At 40.5% G+C, this 23038-nt stretch overlaps 1 protein-coding gene across 1 annotated transcript; it reads right to left on the bottom strand.

The window, feature by feature from the left end:
- Positions 1-1126: 1126 nt before the first annotated feature.
- Positions 1127-22728, bottom strand: TOP2A (DNA topoisomerase II alpha). The gene is made up of 35 exons (XM_067312003.1): positions 22657-22728; positions 21870-22016; positions 21583-21673; positions 20991-21054; positions 20277-20422; positions 19709-19806; positions 19157-19369; positions 18810-18983; positions 18553-18654; positions 17918-18055; positions 17605-17743; positions 17200-17357; positions 16643-16768; positions 16068-16178; positions 15869-15974; positions 15018-15127; positions 14141-14233; positions 13545-13659; positions 13104-13225; positions 12597-12745; positions 11629-11860; positions 11371-11505; positions 11049-11249; positions 10251-10446; positions 8842-8933; positions 8080-8220; positions 7910-7993; positions 7089-7286; positions 6039-6144; positions 5588-5731; positions 5025-5175; positions 4833-4894; positions 4367-4492; positions 3047-3267; positions 1127-2698 (listed from the first exon to the last, which is right to left on the bottom strand). Exons 1-35 carry the CDS (start codon positions 22687-22689, stop codon positions 2549-2551), a joined length of 4674 nt encoding a protein of 1557 aa, XP_067168104.1. The 5' UTR covers positions 22690-22728; the 3' UTR covers positions 1127-2548.
- Positions 22729-23038: the final 310 nt, after the last annotated feature.

Raw genomic sequence — 23038 nt, 5'->3', positions numbered from 1 at the left:
TTAGGAGCAGAACTTGCTGCACGCGACCCTCCGCCGTTACGTGGCCAGGCTAACTGTGCCCCCCCCCCTTCCCAGCCCTGCTGCACAGGCATTCATAAGAACTTTTCACTCGGAAAACTTTCTTGTGGAGTCAAAGTAGTGGTCAAGCCCGTGGTTTTGTAAAACCACAGCGTCGGCAGCCAGGGATTAGCAGGAAAGAGGCCGGGCAGCGCCTGAGCTCACCGCAGGCACAGCCTGCTCCAAGCTGCTCTCGCAGCGTCCAGGTCACAGGCAGCAGCTTAAAAAGTTGGAGGGTGGCAAGCGCCACCCTGCTCCCGCTGTGGAGCCGCTGCCGGCATCTGCGACCGCGAGCTGACGCTTGGGGCCCGCTGGCTATGGGGGGGGTGGGGTGGGTTTTGCATGCCGAGTTGCAGGTCAGCCAGAGGAGGAGGCACTTCCAGCTAAGCACGTGGACTGGACCGAACCCAGGCTCCCGGGGCAGAGGGAAGAAGCACCAAGTGCCCCGCTGCTGCCCCCACCCAGCTGCAAACCCTGCCGCAGTGGGGCAGCGTGCGCAGGGTGCTGGGGCCAGCGGGAAAGTCGCTGCTGCTAGGCCCTTGCCTCAGCTCTGCAGACACCGATTGTGCATCCTACCTCCCTTTTTTGTGGTTAATCGGGCAGGTTTATTGGACATAGCCCCTAGCTGGCCATGACACGGTACATGCCAACCCCACACTTGGTCTTTGCCCACAGCTAAACCCAGACCACAGCTTGGGCCAAGCCCTCTGCTCCTGTCGCACTAACTCATCATTCACGCTGCTGTGGCCTCAATCATTTCCATGACAATGCCAATGCCAAACTGGATAATTCCAGTGCAGGAAATAAACTAGGAAGTAATTAGTGTGTTTATACAATTGCAACTGCTATGAAAAACACAAAGCAATGACCCATTTAGACCACAAGTCTTGGCAGCAGAGCATGGAAGCTGATGACCTCTTCCTCCTGAGAAAATCAGAGTTTCAAGCATTCACCATTAGCAAAGACAACTACAGAGCTCTGGAGATTCCACCACAAGTGAAAAATGCGGGGAACAAACAGATAACAACCACCCTTTTTAAATGCAACCATCACCATTACTGAACAAAACTTGTGTAAAAACACTTTTATTATGTAAGTATTAAAAAGGACAGAAGCTCAACTGAAGAAAAAACACAAAAAATATTTACATAGACAGTCAAGAAATAACACTCAGCACCATAGAAACGGCTCTATGAAAAGCAAAACATTTAATAGATGAATACTCCAGTGAAGTACTTCTGAAGGGAAGAGGAAGATTTTCTTCTTTGCTTTCTGCTGAGGAACACGAGCGCTGCAAGTCATCCATGCCCTGTGACCACCAGCTTCCAGCCATTACACTGAACAGCCCAACCACTTAACAGCGCTGAGAGGTGACGAACAGGCCTCACAGCAGACTGCACTCTTCGTGCAGCTCAGCGTGCAGAAGGGGAAGTCACTCTTTGTCCCCAGAACAAACATGTTCCGGGTTTGAAGCATGAACTGCCAGGAGGAACTTCATGCTGCTGAGCAGCCATTCTGCGGAACAGCATTTTCTAGTGCCAAACATGGCAGCAGAGGAGCCCAACACAGGAGAACCTGCTGCTTTCCAAAATGTGCATTGGAATAATCAACCTGCTCGCTTTAGAGTTCCCACAGATCAAAGTTCCTTTTTGTCTCCTTTGCTAGGATGAAGAATCTCTGGCCAGCCTGATGCTGGATTCCCCTCCTCACTAAGTTGGTTTCACTCAGAGGCACCTCAGGCACTAAGCTCAGAAATGTCCATTTAGTTCTTTAATGGTATTTTGCAGTCACAAGCACCTCTTACCTGAGGATGACCTCTGGGCTGAACATGGGGTTTCCTGGCAGTAAGACAGAAGATAAAACTGCCAACACTGAGTACAGTGTGGAGACAAGTCTGCACAAACCTTCATTACCAGATCTGATTTTAAAAACCAAAGGCTAAAACTCGACATGACAGAAATTGAGCAACGGGGGCTTGCACAGACATAAAAGACTGTGAAAGTAGGGAAAGAAAAACACTAGCATGGAGTTTTAAACACCTTGCATCTCACATGTTAAATCTCTGTGGTTGTGCAGTTTAAAAAAGTTTATCTAAAGAGGAGGGGATTGATACGAGAAGGTATTTTATAGGATTTGATATGTATAAAAGTCTGCTTTGATATTAAAATGACCATAAGGAGTCAAAAGAACTACCAGGGCCTCCAGCTAGCTAATGGATAAGAGGGAAGCTCATCAGCGCTAGCTGGGCACATTATTGCTCCATTGTTCACAAGAAAGGGGGAAGGGTATTCTTGTTTAAATGAATTTAAATTATTTAAAACCAGAGAAAATTAGAGCTGTATTCACTTGTATCAAACGTTTCTGGACAAGCTTAATTCAGTAAAAGGATTTTCTGATCTGAGATGTAGTTTTTTGGTGAGAACCTGCCAAGAGCTGTGCCCAAAGCAAGTTTATAGATCAATTCAGATCAGCGGTTTAAAATCTTTAAAATTCAAAATATGTCATCCTCATCAGACTCCTCCAAGTACTGCATAGGTTTTTTGAGACGTCCAGGCCTTGTTCGGGGCGCAGCCGCTGTGAGACTGTCCACATCAGCGGTTAAATCAACAGAATAGCTATCATCATCTTCCACCTTGGATTTCTAGAGAGAAAGCATAGTCAAGAAATGAATAGTGAATCGGAGCATAAACAGGCAACACTCAACATAAACCTCGCCTCTGTGTCACTGGTGAGGCTGTTGTTCACACCGATTAGACCAAACCTACAGCCTGGGACAGCACACACGCCCACCTCCCTCTCACCCATCTTCTCTGTATCCAACAACAGACAGCTGTCGTACAGGAGATTCTACCTCTGCCACTTTTTTTCTGCCAAAACAGCCCATAACACACACTATGGTCCGTTTCCTCCCCTCAGAGGTCTTGTGTCCCCCAAAATTAATATGGCAAAACCATGAATGCTTGGCTATAACGTGTGGCAGAGTACAAACCTTAGCTGCAACTGATTTGGAAGGCTTTGAGCCAAAATCTGAATCTGAATCTGAAAAGCTTGGCTGTCTTTTGATAACTTTTCGCCCCTTGGTCAGGCCAGGCTTCTTGGGAACCACTGTTTCAGCATTAGAATCTAAGGATCCCTCCTTCGAAGTTGTCTTGCTGGATTTTGGTGCAGCTTTTTTCTTGGCTAGAATATCCATGATGGATGGCTGGTTACCTGAAATAGAACTCTGCATTTAAACCTGTTTTGCTGCCTCTTCTCATTCACAGATCTTACTTCCAACGCAAACATGGCTCTGCAGTATACTGTGAGGTCACCGCATAGGTCATCTTATTTTGCAGCACAAATTCCTAGAGAGATACCTATTTACCAAGATTACTAGAAATGAACTTATCTGCTTAGTTCCGCTATGTTTAGAAGATCAAATTAAAAAATACTCTAAGCAATTTACAGATTATTTCAGATTGAAAAGTTCCAAAATCCCAAGGCCATGCAGCCAATCTTACACCTTCAAAACTTTAGCATAGAGAACGAATTTATCATCTATACTACACAATTTAATTTTTGAATTCTTTCCTACCTCCATTTTGACATATTTTTAACAGCTTCTTGAAGCATCTCTCCAAACTGAGCTGAAGTGAACAAACCATTTCTGAACCACAATAGGCTTTCCCAGAATTTAGAAGTGGAAAAAGTAGCTATTTTGCTGTAAAGTAACACACTTTACTGCTGGGATCAATAACACATAGTGATGGAATATGTAAAACCAGCTAAACAGCTTTCAAAGTTTGACAAAGACTCTGGGCTGTTAAGTTTAAAAAAAAAAAAACTAGGTCAAATGCCTTAGATTTGTGTGTTCAAATTAGCACTAAATAGATCAAGCTATCGCCTAGAAGCTTTTCTTCTTTTGGGGAAGAAAGCTACCACTGAGTAGCTTTCTTCCCAAAAAGTCACAGAAGAGGATGTTGACTGCAACACAGAAATTCCATTCAGATGAGTTTTGCCATGTATTACATAGCACTATAGGAAGTATTCCTTTTTCCTGCTCCCAAATTAAAATTCACTCCCTTGAATAATGTCTCAGATGAACTAGAACATGATATGTTTGGAAACAAGCTTGTTTAAAAATGACAACAATTAGACAGCCTTTGCTGCAAACCTTACATCTTTTCTGAAATAAAAACTCAAGTTATTCAAAGCCTCTAAATGGCTAGCAAAAACACGCAGATTTTGTTTCCCACAGGAATAATAATCACTATCTAAAAGCAGTCTTCAAACGACACTATAAAACTCGGAAAAGCTATCTTTGCCTTACCCTTTGTGGCACTGGCCTTCTTAACTGCAGCAGGTTTTTTTGGTTCCACTTTACTGCGAGGCATGGAGACAGAAGGAGCTGTAGGAGCTTGGCTCACATTTTCATCATCAACATCTTGGACTTGAACTGAGTAAAGAAAGTGGAAAGCAAGTCTGAAATAGTTAAATTATTAACTCTATCTGGCTATAAAAATCAGAGCAGAAGGAAATAATTTTGAGCAACTTTATAAAAAGTAGAACAACTATCAAAACTGGATTAATCACAAATTCGATTCAAGATAGAATCAGACAAAAGCCAAGCTGAAGTGAAACAAGCTTGCACCCCACCATCAAGGTTTCTTTGCAAGAGGTCCAGTTGCGATTGTAACATCTGCCTTCATCACAGTGTTAAGCACTGATCAGAACATCCAGCTCACTCTCTTGGAGTTTTAGGAAAACCAACAAGGTTTAGAATGTCTTATCCTTACCAGAGATAGCACTTTGCACAGGTTGTGGCTTGGGAGCTTTGGCTGCTTTTTCAGTAGTTTTCCTAGAATACAAAATCCCAAGTATTTTTTCAGCTGATGATGCACTAGTTGCAATGAGGAAAAAACATTTCTATATAATACTAAAACAAGGCGCATAATTTATTTCCAATGACTATATGGAGAAATACTCACTTTGGAGCAACTTTGGGCTTTGGAGCAGGTTTTTCTTTCAAACTTGTATCTGAGTCAACGCTGTCTTCACTCTTCCCCTGATATTCAGACTCTTCATCTGAGCTGGTGAGATCTTCATCCGAGTCTGAATTGATCATTGGCTTGATTTTGGCTAATGAAATTACACAGATGCATGCATCTCAGTTTCCTTTTCAATATTTTAGTTGCAGTTATTAAAAAAATAAACATGCAAATAAAAACAAGCAGATACTGAGAGTGAAAGTGAGAAAACTCCAAGTCACAGGTGTGTTCAGGGCTCATTTACCAACACCGTATTTGATTTGATGAGATAGCTGCGGAATTAAAACCAATAACCTTATTTCTCGTTACTCATTTCTGTTTTTCCTTGACAGATAATTGTGAAAATCTGCTCAGATGGTAGAAAATTCTTAGTTGTTACATATAGTAAAATAGATAAGCTGCTTACAAATGATTTCTGGCTGAGATCTGAGTATGGAGCTAACTGGTCTGTCCGATTTTCTCCTCCACAGACTCTCCTCTTTTGCATTTGTGTCATCACTTACCTGCTGCTTGGCGAACCACTCTCTCTCTTCGAGGAGCCACTTCAATATCACCAGACTCTGAATCAGACCCTGAGTCAGACCAAGGGTTTCGTTTCTTCATTTTCTTTACTGGTTTAAATGGCAAAGTGGCCTGCCTCTTAGTACCTGAAAAATAATGGGAGGCAGGATGTATCAGCAAATGCATTCCACATGCATTTCAAGCTCAGTAGTCCAAGCTCAACTTAGAATACATCACTAAATTCAGAGACTTCTCATTTAAACATTGAAGGGAATTAGTAATCATGTCTCCAGTTTGACTGTTATTCAGGACCACTTTGTATATCTCTCATCTAGTTTTTCCAAACATATTGATCCCAGATGTCACTTGCCACTTCAGGAAGTGGTCAGATAACCAAATTTACAGCGCTTCCCCTCACTTTCCAGTGATGGAATAACACATAAAACTGTTTACCTCTCTCAGTATTAAGCTTCCGTGCTAATCTTTGTTTAAGGCTTGAAGACTCTTTATCTCCTGACAAGTTCCCTTCTTGATTCTCGTCAGATTCATTTTTTTCACTCTGAAGATACAACAGAGATCAGATAGCTAGCTAGTTAACACAACTGGAAGAAGCAAATAGAGAGCAACATAGAAGCAAGCTGCTTATTTTAGATGTATGAAAGCTGTAGGAATACAAGAAACCTGAATTTATGTAAAACTGATTACAAGCAAGTAAATCCGACATGATCAGTCTCCAGATCAGGCAACTTAAAATGTAACATCCAGCATTAACAAAAATAGACTTTTTGTCCCCACACCTAATGAGAGTGCTTTTGTGTGCTGATGACAGCATTACTCTAGGGTGTGTTGAGGATGCAGAATTGAACAGGCTGGGTTAAAAACAACAGTGCATGTTATATGGAAAAACTGATGGAACCCTCTGTAGAAAAGGAGCAGTATGTCTGGCTTACAAGTCAGAACAGGTGAGGGGATATTTTAATTTTCTAGATTGCAAATGGCTGAACGGCATAATTTCAAGTAGCCCTATAAAAGAGTTAAATCTTTATTTCCGTAATATCAAGAACAATAATTGCATTAAGTGACTAAAAGCATTACTGGAAATGCAAAGGCTGTTCTAAAGAAGTGAATTTACTAGCTCTACTTCCTGCCTGGTAGAGAATTTACAAAATCCCCAGGACACCTAGAAAAACCTTGCATGTACCTGCTTTTTCACTTCTGAGCTACCAACCCATCTCTATGCCATAGTGATGTATGTTCTTGCCAAAAGAAGATTCTACTCTAAGCCATCTCCTGTTACGTTAGTAATTCTATTCTCCTTTACTCTGAGAAACATCCATTTCCAAGGTCTCCCATGTCCTAAGATTCTCTCGCTCTCCCAGAAAGTAGAATAAAACTGCTTCATTAGGATACCTTCTGCTACCAAGAACTATCAGTTCTTTAGGGTTGAGTTAAAAAGGATGTAAGGAAAGATTAAGTGTTTGGAGGGGTTTTGTTTTGTTTTACCTTCATCTTCTTTTTAGTCTTCTTCTCTGCCTCTGCCTTCATCTCTGCAGTTATCCGAGGAACAACCCTTATGCCATGAGGTGATGGCATTATTTCTGTCAGTTGCATCTTCTTCACCTTTGGTTTCCCTCCTTTTGCTTTTAAAGGTTTGCCAGTTAACCCTACCATCTCATCCTGAAGTTGTCTGGCTTCCACTGCCTGCAGAGGTGAGTGTAAAACAATACAGTTGTGAGAACACAAAAGGAATGTACTACTGGAAAAAAAGAAAAAAAAGTCACAGCCTGTGCAGTAAATCACTCTAAACTTGCTGATAGATTTCCTAACATCAGACTAAGTGAAGCTTCCCAGCCTGCTACAGATTTGCACATTTTCAAGGAATGATTCAAACCAGAGGTATAGTTTAGTTTAGTTACTTGGGGAAGAACAGACATGAGCAGTGACCAGGTATGCTGGTGCACAGACATCTGCCCACAATTTGGGTTCTGTTCAGTAAAGGCCAGGTCCTCCCTCACCTCCTTCAGTGTTCAAAAACTTTTGAACTAGACCTCATACTATATCTCAGTACCAGTCTTCTCTCAGCCAGCCTAAAACTCCTCTTCACTATTCAGCCTCCTAATTGAGTCTCATTCCAAGAGCCACCTTAGTGGTTTGACTCCCTGCCCCAGAGCAATGGTAATCCCATCCAGCCTAGGAAGATGAAGAAAGCTTTCAGTTCTCCTAAGAGAGTGCAATTCATACAAGACATTCAAGTTATCATCTTTAGTTTCTAGATGAGACTGCAAGCCCAGGGAGTCAGTCATCTGCACTGAACATCCACGTACATCAAGCTCTTCAACGAAGGCAGCAAGATCTTCCTTCCATAGATCAGAGGAACTCTTGCACTTAAGGTTTTCCAGCTCCTTTTCCTAAAGTGAATGATAGTTGAGAATCATTAGTCATGTATTTTAATCCAGCATCTTAAATACTTGTACAGGAAAAGGAAAAAACATACTTTGCTATCTCTCTGCTTACAGAGCTCATCTTTCTTTTCTTTAGTCAGATACCAGAGGGGCATATTCAGTAGATAGTTGAAGTCTGGTCCGGTAGCTGGAGCTGATTCTTTGTCACTCTCATCCTCTTCTTCTTCTTCTTCCTGAATGTGGATTTAAAACATTGTCAACAAATGTATCTACATACAATACTAGGGCTGCTGATCATGTCTGGATTACATCAGAGGTCCTCCATACACTTGTGGTGTCCTAGGCTCTTCTAGGACAACTCAAAGATGAAATTATGCTTCTTAAAGCTTCAGATGCTATCACATAGGAGACTCCATCTGCAAAAACAGTTCCCCAAGACTTTTGCTCTACTTGCTCTGGCTTCTCAAACAGAATCTGTCAGATCTTAGAATCTGTCTTAATAGTCCAGATTCTCCCCAGGCTACTTAAAACAGTCACACCTTCCTCGCAACCCTCTGACAGCTGTGACTCACAGTTAGAACAAAACCCTTAAGAAACGGCAGAAAGTGCTGTGGCAGAAGTTTCAGAAAGACTTGATCCCAGACAGTCTCAAAAACAATGTCTAGGTCTCAATAACTTCTGAAAAGATACTGAACTTTTACTGCTTTTATGTCTCCTACTACAGACCTACGAGCATGCCAGCTCTTCAGTCCTGCAAATGGGAAAGCAACTTGAGCGTCTTCCTATAAATCCTGAAACCTCAGAAAGATAGGAGCCACATAAAATCTATTTGGAGAGGATGACTGAAGTATTACCTTGTTTTGCAATTCCTTCCAAGCCTTCACTGGATCAGATTCATACCCTCTCTGAATAAGGACTTGAATCAGCTCCTTCTTGGGTTTGTTTTCTGTAAACAGATGTTTCAGTATTGTCATTTACTGACTAGTACAATCACTGTTAGGAAAGACAGATGAGCTTCAAATTTTGGACCCTACGGTTATAACAGCTCAGCATCCTATAGGGTTCTGTGAAATACCCTCTCCTCATTAGAGGTGGGACACATGAAGCCTGAAATTACACCAGAAAAAAAGGTCCTATTTAACAGGTTACTTGTCAGCTCAGCATTGCTTCTACACCTGTCAAGAACATCTGTCAGAGCACTTTAAATATTGTTCTCCTTCATTTCCATGTAGGCATTTCCCCTGGCTTAAGTAGTTTTTGAACTTGGAAAAAAAAGTGTCAAAAAGGTTTTGTGATAATAGACAGCCAGGTGGAGGCAAAAACCTTCCAATACCACTCATAGAAAGGCTTTGGCATAAGCTTGCACCTTATTAGACATCACCTGGGCAAAATACACTCTAAATGCCCCAACCAATGGAAATGTTTCAGTTATGAGTTTGCTCCCTTCTAAGATAACAAAAGCAATCAACCATGAGAAACAAGTACGAATGAAACCAGGCCTATCAGTCTTGGAACAGCTCATTAAAAAATCCCACGAAAATGCATTTCAAGGGAATTATTTCTGTTCCTGAGTCAAGTCAAACAGACACAGACTGTTAGGATCATCGGGCTGCCTTCAGACACAAACCACAAAGCATCTTATGACACTTTGTCTAGCTGTATCCTCCATGAACACAAGTGAAATACAGGCTGCCTTTTAGACTGAGGTGGAAAAGTTGATTGAAAAGTTGGAATGCTGGGAACAAAGATCTGTTTCTTTTCCTAGCTCATGATTCTCATATGTTGCTAATTTGAGTATCTTCTAAGTTTGAAGCCCCAGTCCACTGAGAGCATAATTTGGAATATTCTTCAGAGGTTCAAAAACATAACATGGAAGAGATATAGATTCTTAAGAATTATGCATTTAAACAGAAAATATTACCCCTTTAAAGCCCTATCAATACTTAACTTTTATTCCTATTGAGTCAGAAAGATAGGAATTTATGCTAAACTATTTAAAAAATATTTCTACTCTCAAAATAGTGTCAAACACAGTAGGAAGGCTGTATGAGTATCCTATTTTAATTAATGTGTGCATAATGCTCTATAGACCAAGGATATTTTGTGAAGCATTTTCCTCTTATATGTCACTAGAACAGAAAGATAAGCTCTGGTGTGGCTTGTTAAGAGCCAGCTTGAGGCTGAGGGGGTGCTGACAGAACTGAAAGGAGCACCTGGTCATTCTCCCAATTTCGTAAACCATGTAACTGAAAATGATACATACCAATCACAATTTTGCCATCTATTTTCTCCAGGATGAAACGAGCCTGGTTGCTCAGTTTTGCACAGTCAGCACCCAACATTCCAATAAGCCATTCTTTCCTCAAACTGTAATATCGGAGTCTGAGTTCAAAGAACTCTTTTAGAATATCCTGGGGAGACTCATACTTCTTGAGAAAGCCGACATGGTCAAAAAGAACCTGCACCAAAGAGCATAGGCGTTACGATCATACGACTGATTTTCAAAACCACTGAAAATTAGGTACAAAACACACCGATGGGATATACAGTTGACTTATCTAACAAAGTATACAACCTTAGTGTCACTTCAAAAATGACTTCAGTTTGCAAGCACAGCAGCAGAGATGATTTTAGAATTTCAAAGTTCTTGGAAACACTAGGGCTAAGGTTACTTGAATCTTAAAGCTATATGTTGGATAAACACCCGGCAAACTCCATATTGTCAAGATCCAGATATTCAGTGTCAATATCGTTGTCATGATGAGGGTCTCCATGGACTGTGTGACTTCAGATTGCTTCTACTCATGCTGGCAAAACCATACTGTTTTGTGGCCATACCCAAGCCTGTCTCTGAATCTTTTAAAGGCATATTTGGAAAGCTGATTTAAAATCAGTAACAGTAAAAAATAAAAGTGAATATGTTACTTCACATGAGCATTTTTGTTACATCCAGCAATTGCAGCTGTCCATGCAGTCTTTGGTGCCTTATGAAAAACATCTGAGATAAACATCAGACTTTCAATTAAAACAAGAACTTTCTGCAGCAAAATCTGTTACATACCATGGAGTTGCATGTTAAATTTGTTTGGAGTTTGAAGACCTTATGCAGCCCCACTGCTTCAGCTTCAGCTAGTTTTTCTTCACTCATCTTCACTATAAACTTCACTGTGGTGTCTGTGTGATATTCTTTATAGTCTGTGATTAGCGGGGGTGTCTTCTCAGTACCATTTAACATTGGCTCCAGAACTTGCTCTTTGTAAGTCTGAGAAAAGAATCAAAGTCAGACCCATGTTTTCCAAGGAAATGAAAATGCCAGAACACTAACCACTTTTTGCTTTATAGGACAAACTATACATTCATAGGGTAAATTCAGCATTTATTACCTGTGTCCATGTTCTGACAGGCAGCTCAGAGATCTCAATGGTTGTAGAATCAAGGATAGACACTTCACCGCTTATCACATACTGATTAGGTCCCAGCTCATCTATTGTGCCTTTGAAGTTCTTGTAGCTAGGAAGCTAAGCAGAAGAGAACACTGGGTTCAGTGTTCATGCAAGTGCTTAAAAGTAGAAGCATCAAGTGCTCCAGGATATGCTGAATAGACTAATGAATAAGAATATATTTTTTAATACATTATTTACCATTGGCAAGGGTTCTTCTCCATCCATCAGACGACGAATATTATTCACAACTTCCCTGATATCAAAGTTGGGGATCTTACAGGACCAGCCAGTACCAATCCCTTCTGCCCCATTTATCAGCACCATTGGGATGATGGGGATATACCATTCTGGCTCCACGCGTTGATTGTCATCATATAGAAACCTCAGGACATTGTCATCCATTGGTGGGAACAGCAACCGTGCTAGCGGGCTAGAATCAAAGAGAAAAATGTAAGTCCAAATTCTTGTTACAGAACAGTGACCACTATACAAAAAGAACCTTCAAACCCAGACCAAACACAGAAATCTGGGATATTCATATCAGCCAGCCTCAGCCATACAGCCTGGGTGTCTACGTTAGCAATCTAGGCTTCTGGAGTAACAGGCAAAATAGAGGCGTGTCTTAAGCAGTCTAATCAAACTGTACAGGTTCTATTGACTATATGGGACCCTAAGCTCCTACTTTAATTATGTAAATCAGATGCTTAATGTCTGGGAAGATTACAATCCTCTGTATTCTTTGCCCTAGTACAACAATCACATATGTGTTCAAGGAACAGATTTGATCAAGTGCAACCTGTGTGGCTATCAGCCCATAGAGAATAAGCACTAATATACTAAAACTAAGCACTAATATACTAAAACTTAACTTTCCTACTCAAGCTCATTTTTTTTTTATCCTACCCAAATTTTCCCCTTTGTTTTTGCTCCCATTTCCATTTGCTCTGCTACTCTTTTCTGTTCTGTGGGAAGACAACAGCAAAGTTCACACCTCTGAACCAAGAATCCAAATTTCACTTGAATATTCAGAGTAGCAGTGATTTAAGTTGTCCAAATTTTTAGAGCTTTAAAGGGAAAAAAATAAATTTTTCATTTTAAGTGCTGTCAGATCAAATCTTGTAATGTGCTAAGAATATTTAAGATGGTAAATAATCTTTAACACTGACCTGAGCATCGTAAAGATGTATCGAGGGCTGGCGGAGTCTTTCCCACCATGCAGCCTTGTGCCAAACTGTCCAATAGGCTGTAGCAAGTTGAGGTTATTGCTGCCCACAAAGTTCTGAGCTAAGTTAATGATAGTCATCATCAGTGATGCCTGCAATAAAGGAAGGTTCAAAGTTAAAAATGCAGAATTCTTCGTTGAAAGGACAAAGTTAAAAGTAGAATTCACATCAAGAACAAAATTGATATGAAGGATAAGCTCAAAATACTGCAGGAAACTCTCACTGAAAGTGTATTTGGTTATTACTACCTAAAACATCAAATTTACTGAACTGTTGACAAAAAGAGTAAAGGTACCGGGCTCCTTTTGGTCAATACAGTAAGTTTGGAGTTCGTATGCAAACATCTAACCCTGAGTTAGAAGCATCCTAACTGTTAAGGCAACAGAAGATTTCTTTTTTCTTAAAAAAAAAAAAAAAAAAGCATTTTGCACAACCAGATTAGATTCTTACCTCACCATGATGGTATGAGGACATCTCAGCTACAGAACCAGCCAGCTGAGCAACCTTCACCTCCCGCTTATCATTTCTTTTGAAACATGTGAACAGAACTTTTCTTTGACCTGGCTTCAAACCTGTACAAAAAAAAGAAAAAAGTGACCTTGCAATTACAACATAAAGTATTAGCTTCTTTAGTTTCACTTAGCTTCTGTTTTCTGGAGGCTTTAAGAACTACATATACACCTAGAGTCAGCATCATGAGATTTAGGTACTTGCAACTACATGCTACAAAACGGACAAGACATTTAGTCCAAAGATTTAAAAAACCAAAAACTTGGAGAACAGAAAATGGACTTTAGAATATCGACCCTGAAAACTCAGCAGGTTACCCTGATTCTGATAATATGACATGCAAACATCCATTTACAGAGTCACTAACTTGAAATTGCTTACCATCAACCAGAGATGGGATTGATCTTTCATTATCAGCGTTTGAGAACAGGACTAACTCCTTGTTGATGAAGTCATTGTATGTCAGCCAATTACTATTTTTCCCATATAGGTAGTCCTAAGAAAAACAGGTTTAAGAGTGCCTTAATTTTAACAAGGTCTAATCTGTTTCTTAGCTCATACTTGTCTGGTTTTGCTAAAATGGAAGTTCATTGCAAGACTAGCTAAACACAAGCTCAAATGCTGGTAGTATTCTTAGCATGGAAAAACAAAACATTGCTTCCCATGATAGAGGCCTGTTTTATAGAGAAATTACTTTTTACTTCATGAAGTCCTGTTTAAATTAACATTTCCCTCTTGATAAAGTAATTTGAAAGATAAGAGCTAAAAATCACTGGACAACTGACACAGAGGCTGCACTAATGAGATGACAGAAAAGGCTGCTTTGCAAAATCTTGAAACATTATAACTGTCCCATAATCTGGTGACTGACTCACTGACCCTAAGCCATGTGCAGCTCTACCATGCCAGAATGAAACTGAGAACAGCCCCAGGGAGCGAAAGGAAACCAGATTCCTTCATATATTTAAACCTTTTACCTCTGGCAGGCCATGCAGCTTCCGTTGTCTTCTATCTTCCATGAAATTGGTCAGCCACTCCTTTCGCTCTTCTACCTTCTTCTTGCTGAAGGCCTATACATTACATAATTACATCAATTCTAGGACATTCTATAGTGTGCCCTACTGGACCACTTGAGAAGAGGAAAGCATAAAGAAATGTTTTAAATCAGGGAATAACATGCTAAACAGGCTGGCTTAACAGCCTAATAAGTGCAGTAACAGGTTATTGGAGCTAAAAGTATTAAAAACAAGAGCATAATTTCCACCAGTCTTTAGGAGACATGGTGTTAGGCTCAACTTTATGAATCTTTTACAGAAGAACAGAAAACCAAAGCAAATTTCCCTGCTAATATAATTAATACCTTGGGAAAAATCTTGGTTTTGGTCATTGGCTAATAACTCAGAAGAATACTTAAGAGTCAACATCTACTTAAGGTGAAGAAGTTCTCTGAAGCAAGAGCTGTTTTAAATCACTGGTGGATCATTTTACAAGAAAACAATATGAAAATCTGGGGGAGAAAAGGCGAGGGGTTTCTGCCTTAGAGAAAATTGCATCATAACATGCAGAAAAATATTAAAAGAATATTTACCATTATGTCTGAAAATGTCAATAGGTTTGTAGTGAAATAGTTTGTTCTGAGCTATATTTAAAAGCCATCATTAAAAGGGTGCTCTTGGCCTGAGGTCTGTGGACAGATTTGCTTCCACCAGCTAGTCTAAAGCTGTAGCCTTGGTAACAAAAAGATTGTCTCAAGCCCAAAGGCCTCTAAGAGCATTTTAAGAGAAAATACACAGCACTAAGCAGTAGAATACCAAAGGTAGTAAGTCAGCAATTAAATCAAGTATTTTTAGTTACCAGGGTGATTGCAGCATCATCCTCAGGACCAGAATATTTGAAGCCAATTCGATGTTTTGCCATATCTGCAAAGTATTCTTTAGCCTCCTTCGATGTGCTGGTACCCAAACCTGCAGAGACAATACAAGTTAATCCTAAGCACTTCTTGCTCAAATTAAGTTGCAATTTAAACAAATGTTTTGTTACATCTATCTTTTGTGATGCATCATGTGAAATGTTAAAACAGTATGATTTTATTGAAAACCCTAAGTTACTTCAAAATGAGAGGTAAGGTATCACGAAAAGCACAAGAATTAAAGGCAAGCAAGCAGCTGCATGCTATACTTTTGGATTTTGCCCAAGACTTCCATAGATGTCTGAAACTATTAACTGCAAATTGGAAAAGACTCCTCATCATCCAGCTGTTGTTTGGCAGTTGGCAACTTGCTTATCAGGATTAAGCAATTCTGGAATAAGTACTCAGCTTGAAATGCTATCATTACACATGGACTGTACTATGGACAACAGAAAAAAAACTGTCAAAGCTAAGCATATTTGACCAAGAGGGCTGAGCGAATGGATACCTACAGTACTGTAGTTCCATTTTGAGAGATTTTGTTGAAGCTAGGCAGTGATCCCCCAGTTAGAGGTTATGGTTTCCTTACTTTGAAACATGCTCAGTGTTGATGTACGAAGCTTTTTAACAAATGCATGTGACAAAGTTTATCAGAATAAGTTAAGTTGGAAGAGATTTTCAGAGATCATCTGGTGCAAAGCCTTTGGGCAAGCAGGGCTAACACTGAATTTAGACTATGAATGAAATGGCTCTTATTTGGATCATTTAACTCCACCCTATTGGGTTTTCTACAGACCTTTATAGTACTTGATTTTCCATGAATTGTGATTCTGCGTATTGTTTTTCCATTCTTCAAACTCAGGAATGCTGTAGAATGGTATTTCTTCTTTGTTTTTGGAGACCTGTAATGAATGAGTTTTGTCCTCGTGAAATGAGAGGCAGATGTGGATCAACTAATCCTTACTCATTCACCTTACCATCCACTCAGCCCTTACCTTTATGATGGGAGTAATAAATTCCTCCAAAAAGTTATGTCTTAGAAGAGATGGCCAGTTATGATGGATGAAGTTAATCAGCAAGCCTTTGATATGAGAACCATCTTGATCCTGATTTTTTTTTAAGAAAGCATATTAAGAAGGGACATGATGGAAAGTGACAATTGTTAGCTTAATAGCAAATGACTGTAATCAGCCCTACTAACTTTCTCTTCCAAAGATGTGACCATACAAGTCCACCTTTTAACTAGGGAAAGGTAAGAGAAACAGAAAAGGCACATTTTTAGTCAAAAAAGCTACCAAGGTCTGGTCAAGGACGTTGTACCAGATCTATTATAAGACTGAAAAGACATTATTTAGCAGTTTGGTGATGCTGCTCCCCCCTCTACCTTATCTGTTATGTTTTGTGACTGAAAATTTAGGATGACCCACTAAAAAAATAGAACAATAAAAACAGATGAATACAGAGAATTAGGTACAACAGTGCCAGTGGGAGAAAGGTAGTATCTTCTTCTTTGCTCTGTATAGCAGTGCTTTTTCTTCCTCTCCCAATGTTGAACTTTAGTGAGCCTAACCTGATCTGTCATAATCATAATCTTTCCATAGCGAAGACTCTTTAAAGATTCGTGATCTTCATAGTTCTTTTTATATTGTAAACCCACAATCTTGATGAGGTTGTTGATTTCAGCATTTTCCATGATCTAGAAAAGATCATACAGAATAAACTTATCTGCCAGACTTGAACTGTAGCTCAAAAAGATATAAAATGATCCACTATAAGTATCTCCTTTATTGTGGCCTAGCCTTGTCAACATTCTTTTCCTGTTTAGAAACTTATTATTTTTAAACTGAAGTCTAATACTTAAATTATTCTATGTCATTCCAAACATTTTGTAGTCCACAACACAAATGCTATTCCTTCAGGCAAAGCAGTGAATAGGACTTGGTCAATATTCCCACTTAACCAGCAAGGCATACTGAAGGCGAGGCTAGCTTCACATATTTAAGATACTATTACTACAAGTTACAATATTCCAGGTGTCCAGTTGTACTGACTCGGTTAAAACATATTGCATTACACAAAGGATAACACATCTTCTAATATGTAGACTATAAAGATGTTCCAACTAACCTGTTTATGAGAAGCTTCTCTGACGTTGAGTATTTTCCCACGAAGAGGAAATACTCCATATTTGTCTCTACCAACCACTCCTAGACCAGAAACAGCCAGTGTTTTGGCTGAGTCTCCCTCGGTCAGGATAAGTGTACAGTCTATAGAATTCTTGCTGCCTAAAAAAAAGCAAGTCAATTTTCTAATTAAGTGCAATCAGAGTTTGCAAGCTCACAAAATGAATGAGAATAAATATCTTCTAATGCAGGTTTTGTTGGACCACACATAGGACTGACTGCAAAATGAAGATAATCTATAATTATAGAATTTTCTCACTTTCTTTGGGAGGTGATTCTCTCATTTGTCTGACAAACGCTTTCTAACTGTTTTTGAATGAACTGGCTAGAAAGGATATAAAACACTTACCAGCATCATTGGCATCATCCAGTTTAGGAATGCCCTTAATCTTAGTGTGTTTCACAGCTGAACATTTCTTATTTAGCTGCGTCTGAGCTTTAAATTTTACCCAGTTTAGGATACTTTCAACAATACCACAGCCAACTGCCTGCAATACAAGAGACTCAATTGTGAGAAAAGCCTTAACTATGACATAATTTTAGGATATATACTCATTTTTTTTAAACTGACAGTAGTTCATAAATAGTATATTTGCCACATTAAGCGTAAGATGCAGCTTTATAGACACCTATAACTGAAATCAGTGTATACCAGTACTTACACCCTTGATAAATTTTTCACTCAGTTTACATGTTGAGCCAAAGTTCTTTGCCTGCAGAGTCATGTTCTCCTTAGTCTGAGAGTCAAAGGTTGGGTTTTCAATCAAAGCATTCACAAAAATCCACATGTGGTTCTTCACCTGTAGTTAAATACAACCACCATTACAAATTATACAAGCTCATTGCACAGTGCCTTCTGACATTTGCCTATCAGAATCACACTGAAAGGAGAACTAATTCAATTATCACTGTATTTTTTTTGAATTTTTCTAAATGTCTAATTAAACAAAACTGACAGAATTTAGGACAGCTAATGAACATTCATGAACAATACTATATGATCTGGGATGTTAAGAAGCTCTCCTCCAAAATAGGTATCATCTGATATTTTTAGTGCATCTGCACTGACTTATGGTGTTCTGATTACAAAATACAACAGCTAAAGGAAGAGAAGACTGTTAGTTGGTTTAAAATGGAAAATGCAAGGCTTCTATAATTAGTACACTTTTTATATATTATCTTTATAATAGAAATATTTATTATAAATTAGACTATTGTAATAATTCATTAAGTTGTAGCTACAATTTGCAATAATGCTAGAGTTACGTTTTCTATTAGGGAGATTCTGAGTTTATACCTGAAAAGGCTTCACTCCAACTCCGTTTTTGTTCTTCTTCTTCACAACTTCAATGAGTTTAGTCACAATCTGGTCAGCTACATAATCAACATGCCTGCCGCCCTAAGGCAAAAAAGGACCAAAGATCTTGAGGTGATTCCATTAAAGGTATGTACCTTTATTCAAAATAAGTATGGTCTTTGCGCCTTAAGAGATTAACTATTTTTCACTAACATACATTTGAAAATACCTAAGAATACTAATAATGAAGAAGTTACCTTTGTGGTAGCAATGCTGTTGACAAAGCTAACTTGCTGGAAGCCTTTTTCACTTAAAGTCAAACACACTTCCCACCGAGAATTTGGTTCCTCATGGATAACCTTAAGCGTATTACCAGTTTCATCTACTTTGTCCTTTACATAGAGGTCCACGTAGCTACGGAATCCTTTCACCTACATGCAGATAAAAGCAGAGAATTTGTTTATAACAGTGCCTATAAATACTATAAATAATCACTCATGTAAATTTTCATTTCAACACATATAATGTAAATTGCTTGAACAAAATCTCTTTGTTTAAATAGCATGAGAACTATAGGTATTATTTCCTTTAAATGCTCACTCACAGGCAGTCTCTTTCCATTTAGGAAAACTTTGACATCCTTTGTGGATCCAGCAATATCATATGCTCTTCGAGACATTAGAGCTACAATATCTTTATCCAGAATTGTCATTTTAAACTTTGAGAGATCAGGTTGGAAAGTGATACATGTGTAATCATCTCCATCAAAATACTTCAGTTTCATTTCACCAGCCTTTCCCATGTTGTCTGTCCAGGTCTGGAAAAAGGAATTGTGTGAGTTACATGTCTAACAAATATGAATAACTAAATTTTTAAAACCAGAGAGCCAATTTACAAGTTTTAAGTACTCTGAGATTAAAAAAAAAAAAAAAGTTAAAAATTAGATTCTGATTATGTCTGCCCATTTCATTATTTATTTGAATCAAAACTGGCAGTACGGTAGCTGTGGCCCAAAGTTATTCTAGTCATTCTACAAATACAAATTTGCACCATGCAAACAACACCTAAATCGGAATAAAAACATAGGCTCTTATTTGAAAATCTCACGTATAACCTTACTGAAATGAGAAAACAGAATTAAATAAGGTGTCCATACCTGCTTAAATAATTTTTTGTATTCACGACATGCAGTTTCTACTGTAAATTTTGTGCTAAATATGTTGCACAATTTGGCTCCATAACCATTTCGACCACCTGGAATTGCAACGCAAACAGACGTGTTGTTACATTTGTTCAAAACCATCTAAAATAACTCCAGACTAACAAGAATTCAGTCACTTCAGCACAGTCAAAGTACGACTCACTATAAATGACAATATCCTACAAACTTAGTACACGACTATGAACCCATATTTAACTGGAATTAGTGTTCAAAGGGAATTCCTCCTGCTCTTCATGTTTGTACCAGTTTTATTATAAAATACAGCATGCAGACTTCCTTCTGATATACTAAGGAACTCCATTTTTTTTGCTGCATCGACAACCCTTCTTTTTCTTAAGAAGGAGAACAGCAGGGGACCAGTTAGTGTCACCTTTATTCAGAACAAGCAGTCTTGACGCAACCTAGTAACTACTGCTCACTCACACCAGGTAATTCAGTTCACACATTTAAGCTGATCAGGCTGCACAAAAAACATTAGCACATAATTTGGAGACTTCCCTACCTGTGACTTTCTTTTCATCATCATCATAGTTGCTTGATGTTAATAGCTGTCCAAAAATAAGAGCAGGTACATAGACCTTCTCCACTTTGTGTTCAACAACTGGAATACCTTTCCCATTGTTCCATACACTGATCGTGTTATTCTCTCTGGGGGAAAAGAAAGTGTGTCTTTAAGACTGGAAATTACTGAGCTATGAAATAAATACCATACATAATCTCTGGGAGAAGGCCACCATTTCATCAAAAGTAAATTTCTGTTCAGCTAGTGCAGAAACAGCCAGCAGAGGGTGGACAAGTCAAAAAAAAAAAAAAATCCTTCAGCCTCAGATCTGCAGATACCATCTATAACTTGGACAACTATGCTTGAAAAATGAAAATTATCTATGCTCAGTAACAGAATAAAAAGGTTGAGAAAAAGGAGGAAATCACCACAATGGAAAAGACAAAAAAAAGAAACACGAAAGCAGTGATTTTACAAGTCAACACTCTAAGAGACCAAGAGACCTAAACAAGAGAAAGGCTTTTGTAATTGGTCAATAACACTACACAAGTTGGCAACTGTGGAGCTCCAGGAGCTGCATTTGGTCTAACCTGAATGGGCCTGTCCAGAGAACTCTCTGATGCCTAACACCAGCCTAACAGAACAGTATCTGAAGAAGAAAATCTAACACACATGAGCTGGGAAAGCACTGAACAAAAATGAAATAAAACTTACGGATCAATTGTAATTTTAATGCACGACATGTTTTTATCCCTCTGCTTGTTGTCTGCAGCATTGACTAGAATGGAAAGATTGTTATTTTTAGCATATTACACTCTCAGTCAAGACAAAAAATATTAACTATAAAGTGCTTTCAGTAGAACATATACACAAATTGAAGAAAAGATGCTACTAATAATCATCCTGGTTTGCAAAGATTTTGCAAGTTACAGAGATAAACACTACAGGATAATACAAAAGGGAGAATCTGGGCTGAATGAAATTGTTTTTATAATATATAGTGCCATCATCCCAAGAACGGCTTACAGTTTAGTAGCACTAATGGAAATTAAGACAGGGCAGAACATTAGCATCCAATATTTTGAAGCACAATCAACAAACTATATACTCTGTGAACACCATCCATTGGATTATGCAACAGACATTACTTGGTCAACAATGCAGCTGGATAAAAGTACATTTGCCAAGCTCTTAATTTTAGTTCAAGGTTCTCTTACACATTCAGTACCCAGAAATAACTTAAAACAAAACAAACAAACAAAAAAAACTTGCTAATCACTGACCCAACAGATATCTTGCAGCTCACCTAGAATCTCATCAAAGATTTTGTACAAGCCAGGCACGTAGGTCACATCTCTGCAGTTGAGGCCCACATCCTCATCAAAAACCCACATTTGCTGAAAAGAAAGTAAAAAAACCAGCATAAATCCCTAAGTGTTTTGCAGATTTCCTACACATTCTGTTCCCTGCCATCAGTGTGTAAGGCGGAGGCACCCAGCACCGGTTCCCAGTTAGCTGGCGGGCCATGTTAACGACCCCCCCCCCCCATGCTGGGTGCTGCTTAGCCCCGGGGTCCCCCCTGCCCCGGCGCACCTGGGTCACCAGCTCCACGGAGCCGATGTAGGTGTCGGGCCGGAGCAGGATGTGCTCCAGCTGCGTCTTCTTCTGGTAGATCCGCTCCACCGAGAGCCGCTTCTTGGCGCCGTCGCCCTTGGGCACCCGCGGGTTCTCGTCCAGGGGCTGCTCGGGGAGGGAGACAAGGGCCGTGAGGGGAGCGGGGACCGGGCATGCCGGCGAGGGGCAGGGGGCGACCCCAGGAGGGGACAGGGGCGGCGGGGGACCCCGACACGGTACCAGCGAGCCTGGGGGAGGATCCCGAGGGGCGACATGAGGAGACGGGGGGGATCTGGGGCAGGAGACACCGAGGGGGATCTGAGGGGAATTGGGGGGGGGGAGATGAAGATCTGAGGGGAATTGGGGGGGGAGATGAAGATCTGAGGGGAATTGGGGGGGAGAGATGAAGATCTGAAGGGAATTGGGGGGGGAGATGAAGATCTGAAGGGAATTGGGGGGGGAGATGAAGATCTGAAGGGAATTGGGGGGGGAGATGAAGATCTGAGGGGAATTATGGGGAAGGGAGATGAAGATCTGAGGGGAATTATGGGGAGGGGAGATGAAGATCTGAGGGGAATTGGGGGGGAGATGAAGATCTGAGGGGAACTGGGGGGGGAGATGAAGATCTGAGGGGAATTGGGGGGGGAGCGAATCTGAGTGGATCTGAAGGGCTCGAGAGGGGTCCGAGGGGAGCGGGGGGATCTGAGGGAGCCGAGGGGACGGGGGATCCCGCAGCCCTGTGGGGGCGGGGGCCGCACGCACGCACTCGGAGGGGCGACGAGGACTCCTCGAGCTCCATGGCGGCGGCGGCGCTGACGGGCGGCGATGGCGGCCCGTTAACCGCTCCGGGCGCGTTTCAAACCTCCGCTCAGCCCGCCGAACCCGCCCCGCCAATCGCAGGGGGAAGGCGGGGACACGGGCCCCGCCCGCCCACCTCCCATCGCCAGTCACAAAGCGCCCCGCTCGTTCAAACCAGCCACTCCGGCCTCGGGGGAGGCGGGACCCGTTCAAACCTCGCCACTCACAAGGGACATCTGGATGACGGGCAGCGACCTCGACCAGTAGAGGAGCAAGAGGGGAGGTGGCGGCGAGGCTGCGTCCCTGGCGCACGTCAGCGGGGCCGCGGTTGCCCGGGTGACGGGTTCCAG

The sequence above is a fragment of the Apteryx mantelli genome, chromosome 28, assembly GCF_036417845.1.
Source record: "Apteryx mantelli isolate bAptMan1 chromosome 28, bAptMan1.hap1, whole genome shotgun sequence".
Lineage (NCBI taxonomy): Eukaryota > Metazoa > Chordata > Aves > Apterygiformes > Apterygidae > Apteryx > Apteryx mantelli.
The sequence above is the reverse complement of the archived record's forward strand: the minus strand, read 5'-3'. Positions and strand labels throughout refer to the sequence as shown.

Excerpts from the sequence above, each read along its gene's own strand:
- TOP2A (XM_067312003.1), bottom strand. The coding sequence starts at position 22,689 with ATGGAGCTCGAGGAGTCCTCGTCGCCCCTCCGA. Across the intron at positions 12,746-13,103 it reads CCTCATACCATCATGGTGAG|GCATCACTGATGATGACTAT; the intron begins GTAAGAATCTAA and ends CCTTTATTGCAG. Across the intron at positions 7,287-7,909 it reads CCTTCGTTGAAGAGCTTGAT|GCAGTGGAAGCCAGACAACT; the intron begins GTACGTGGATGT and ends TCACCTCTGCAG.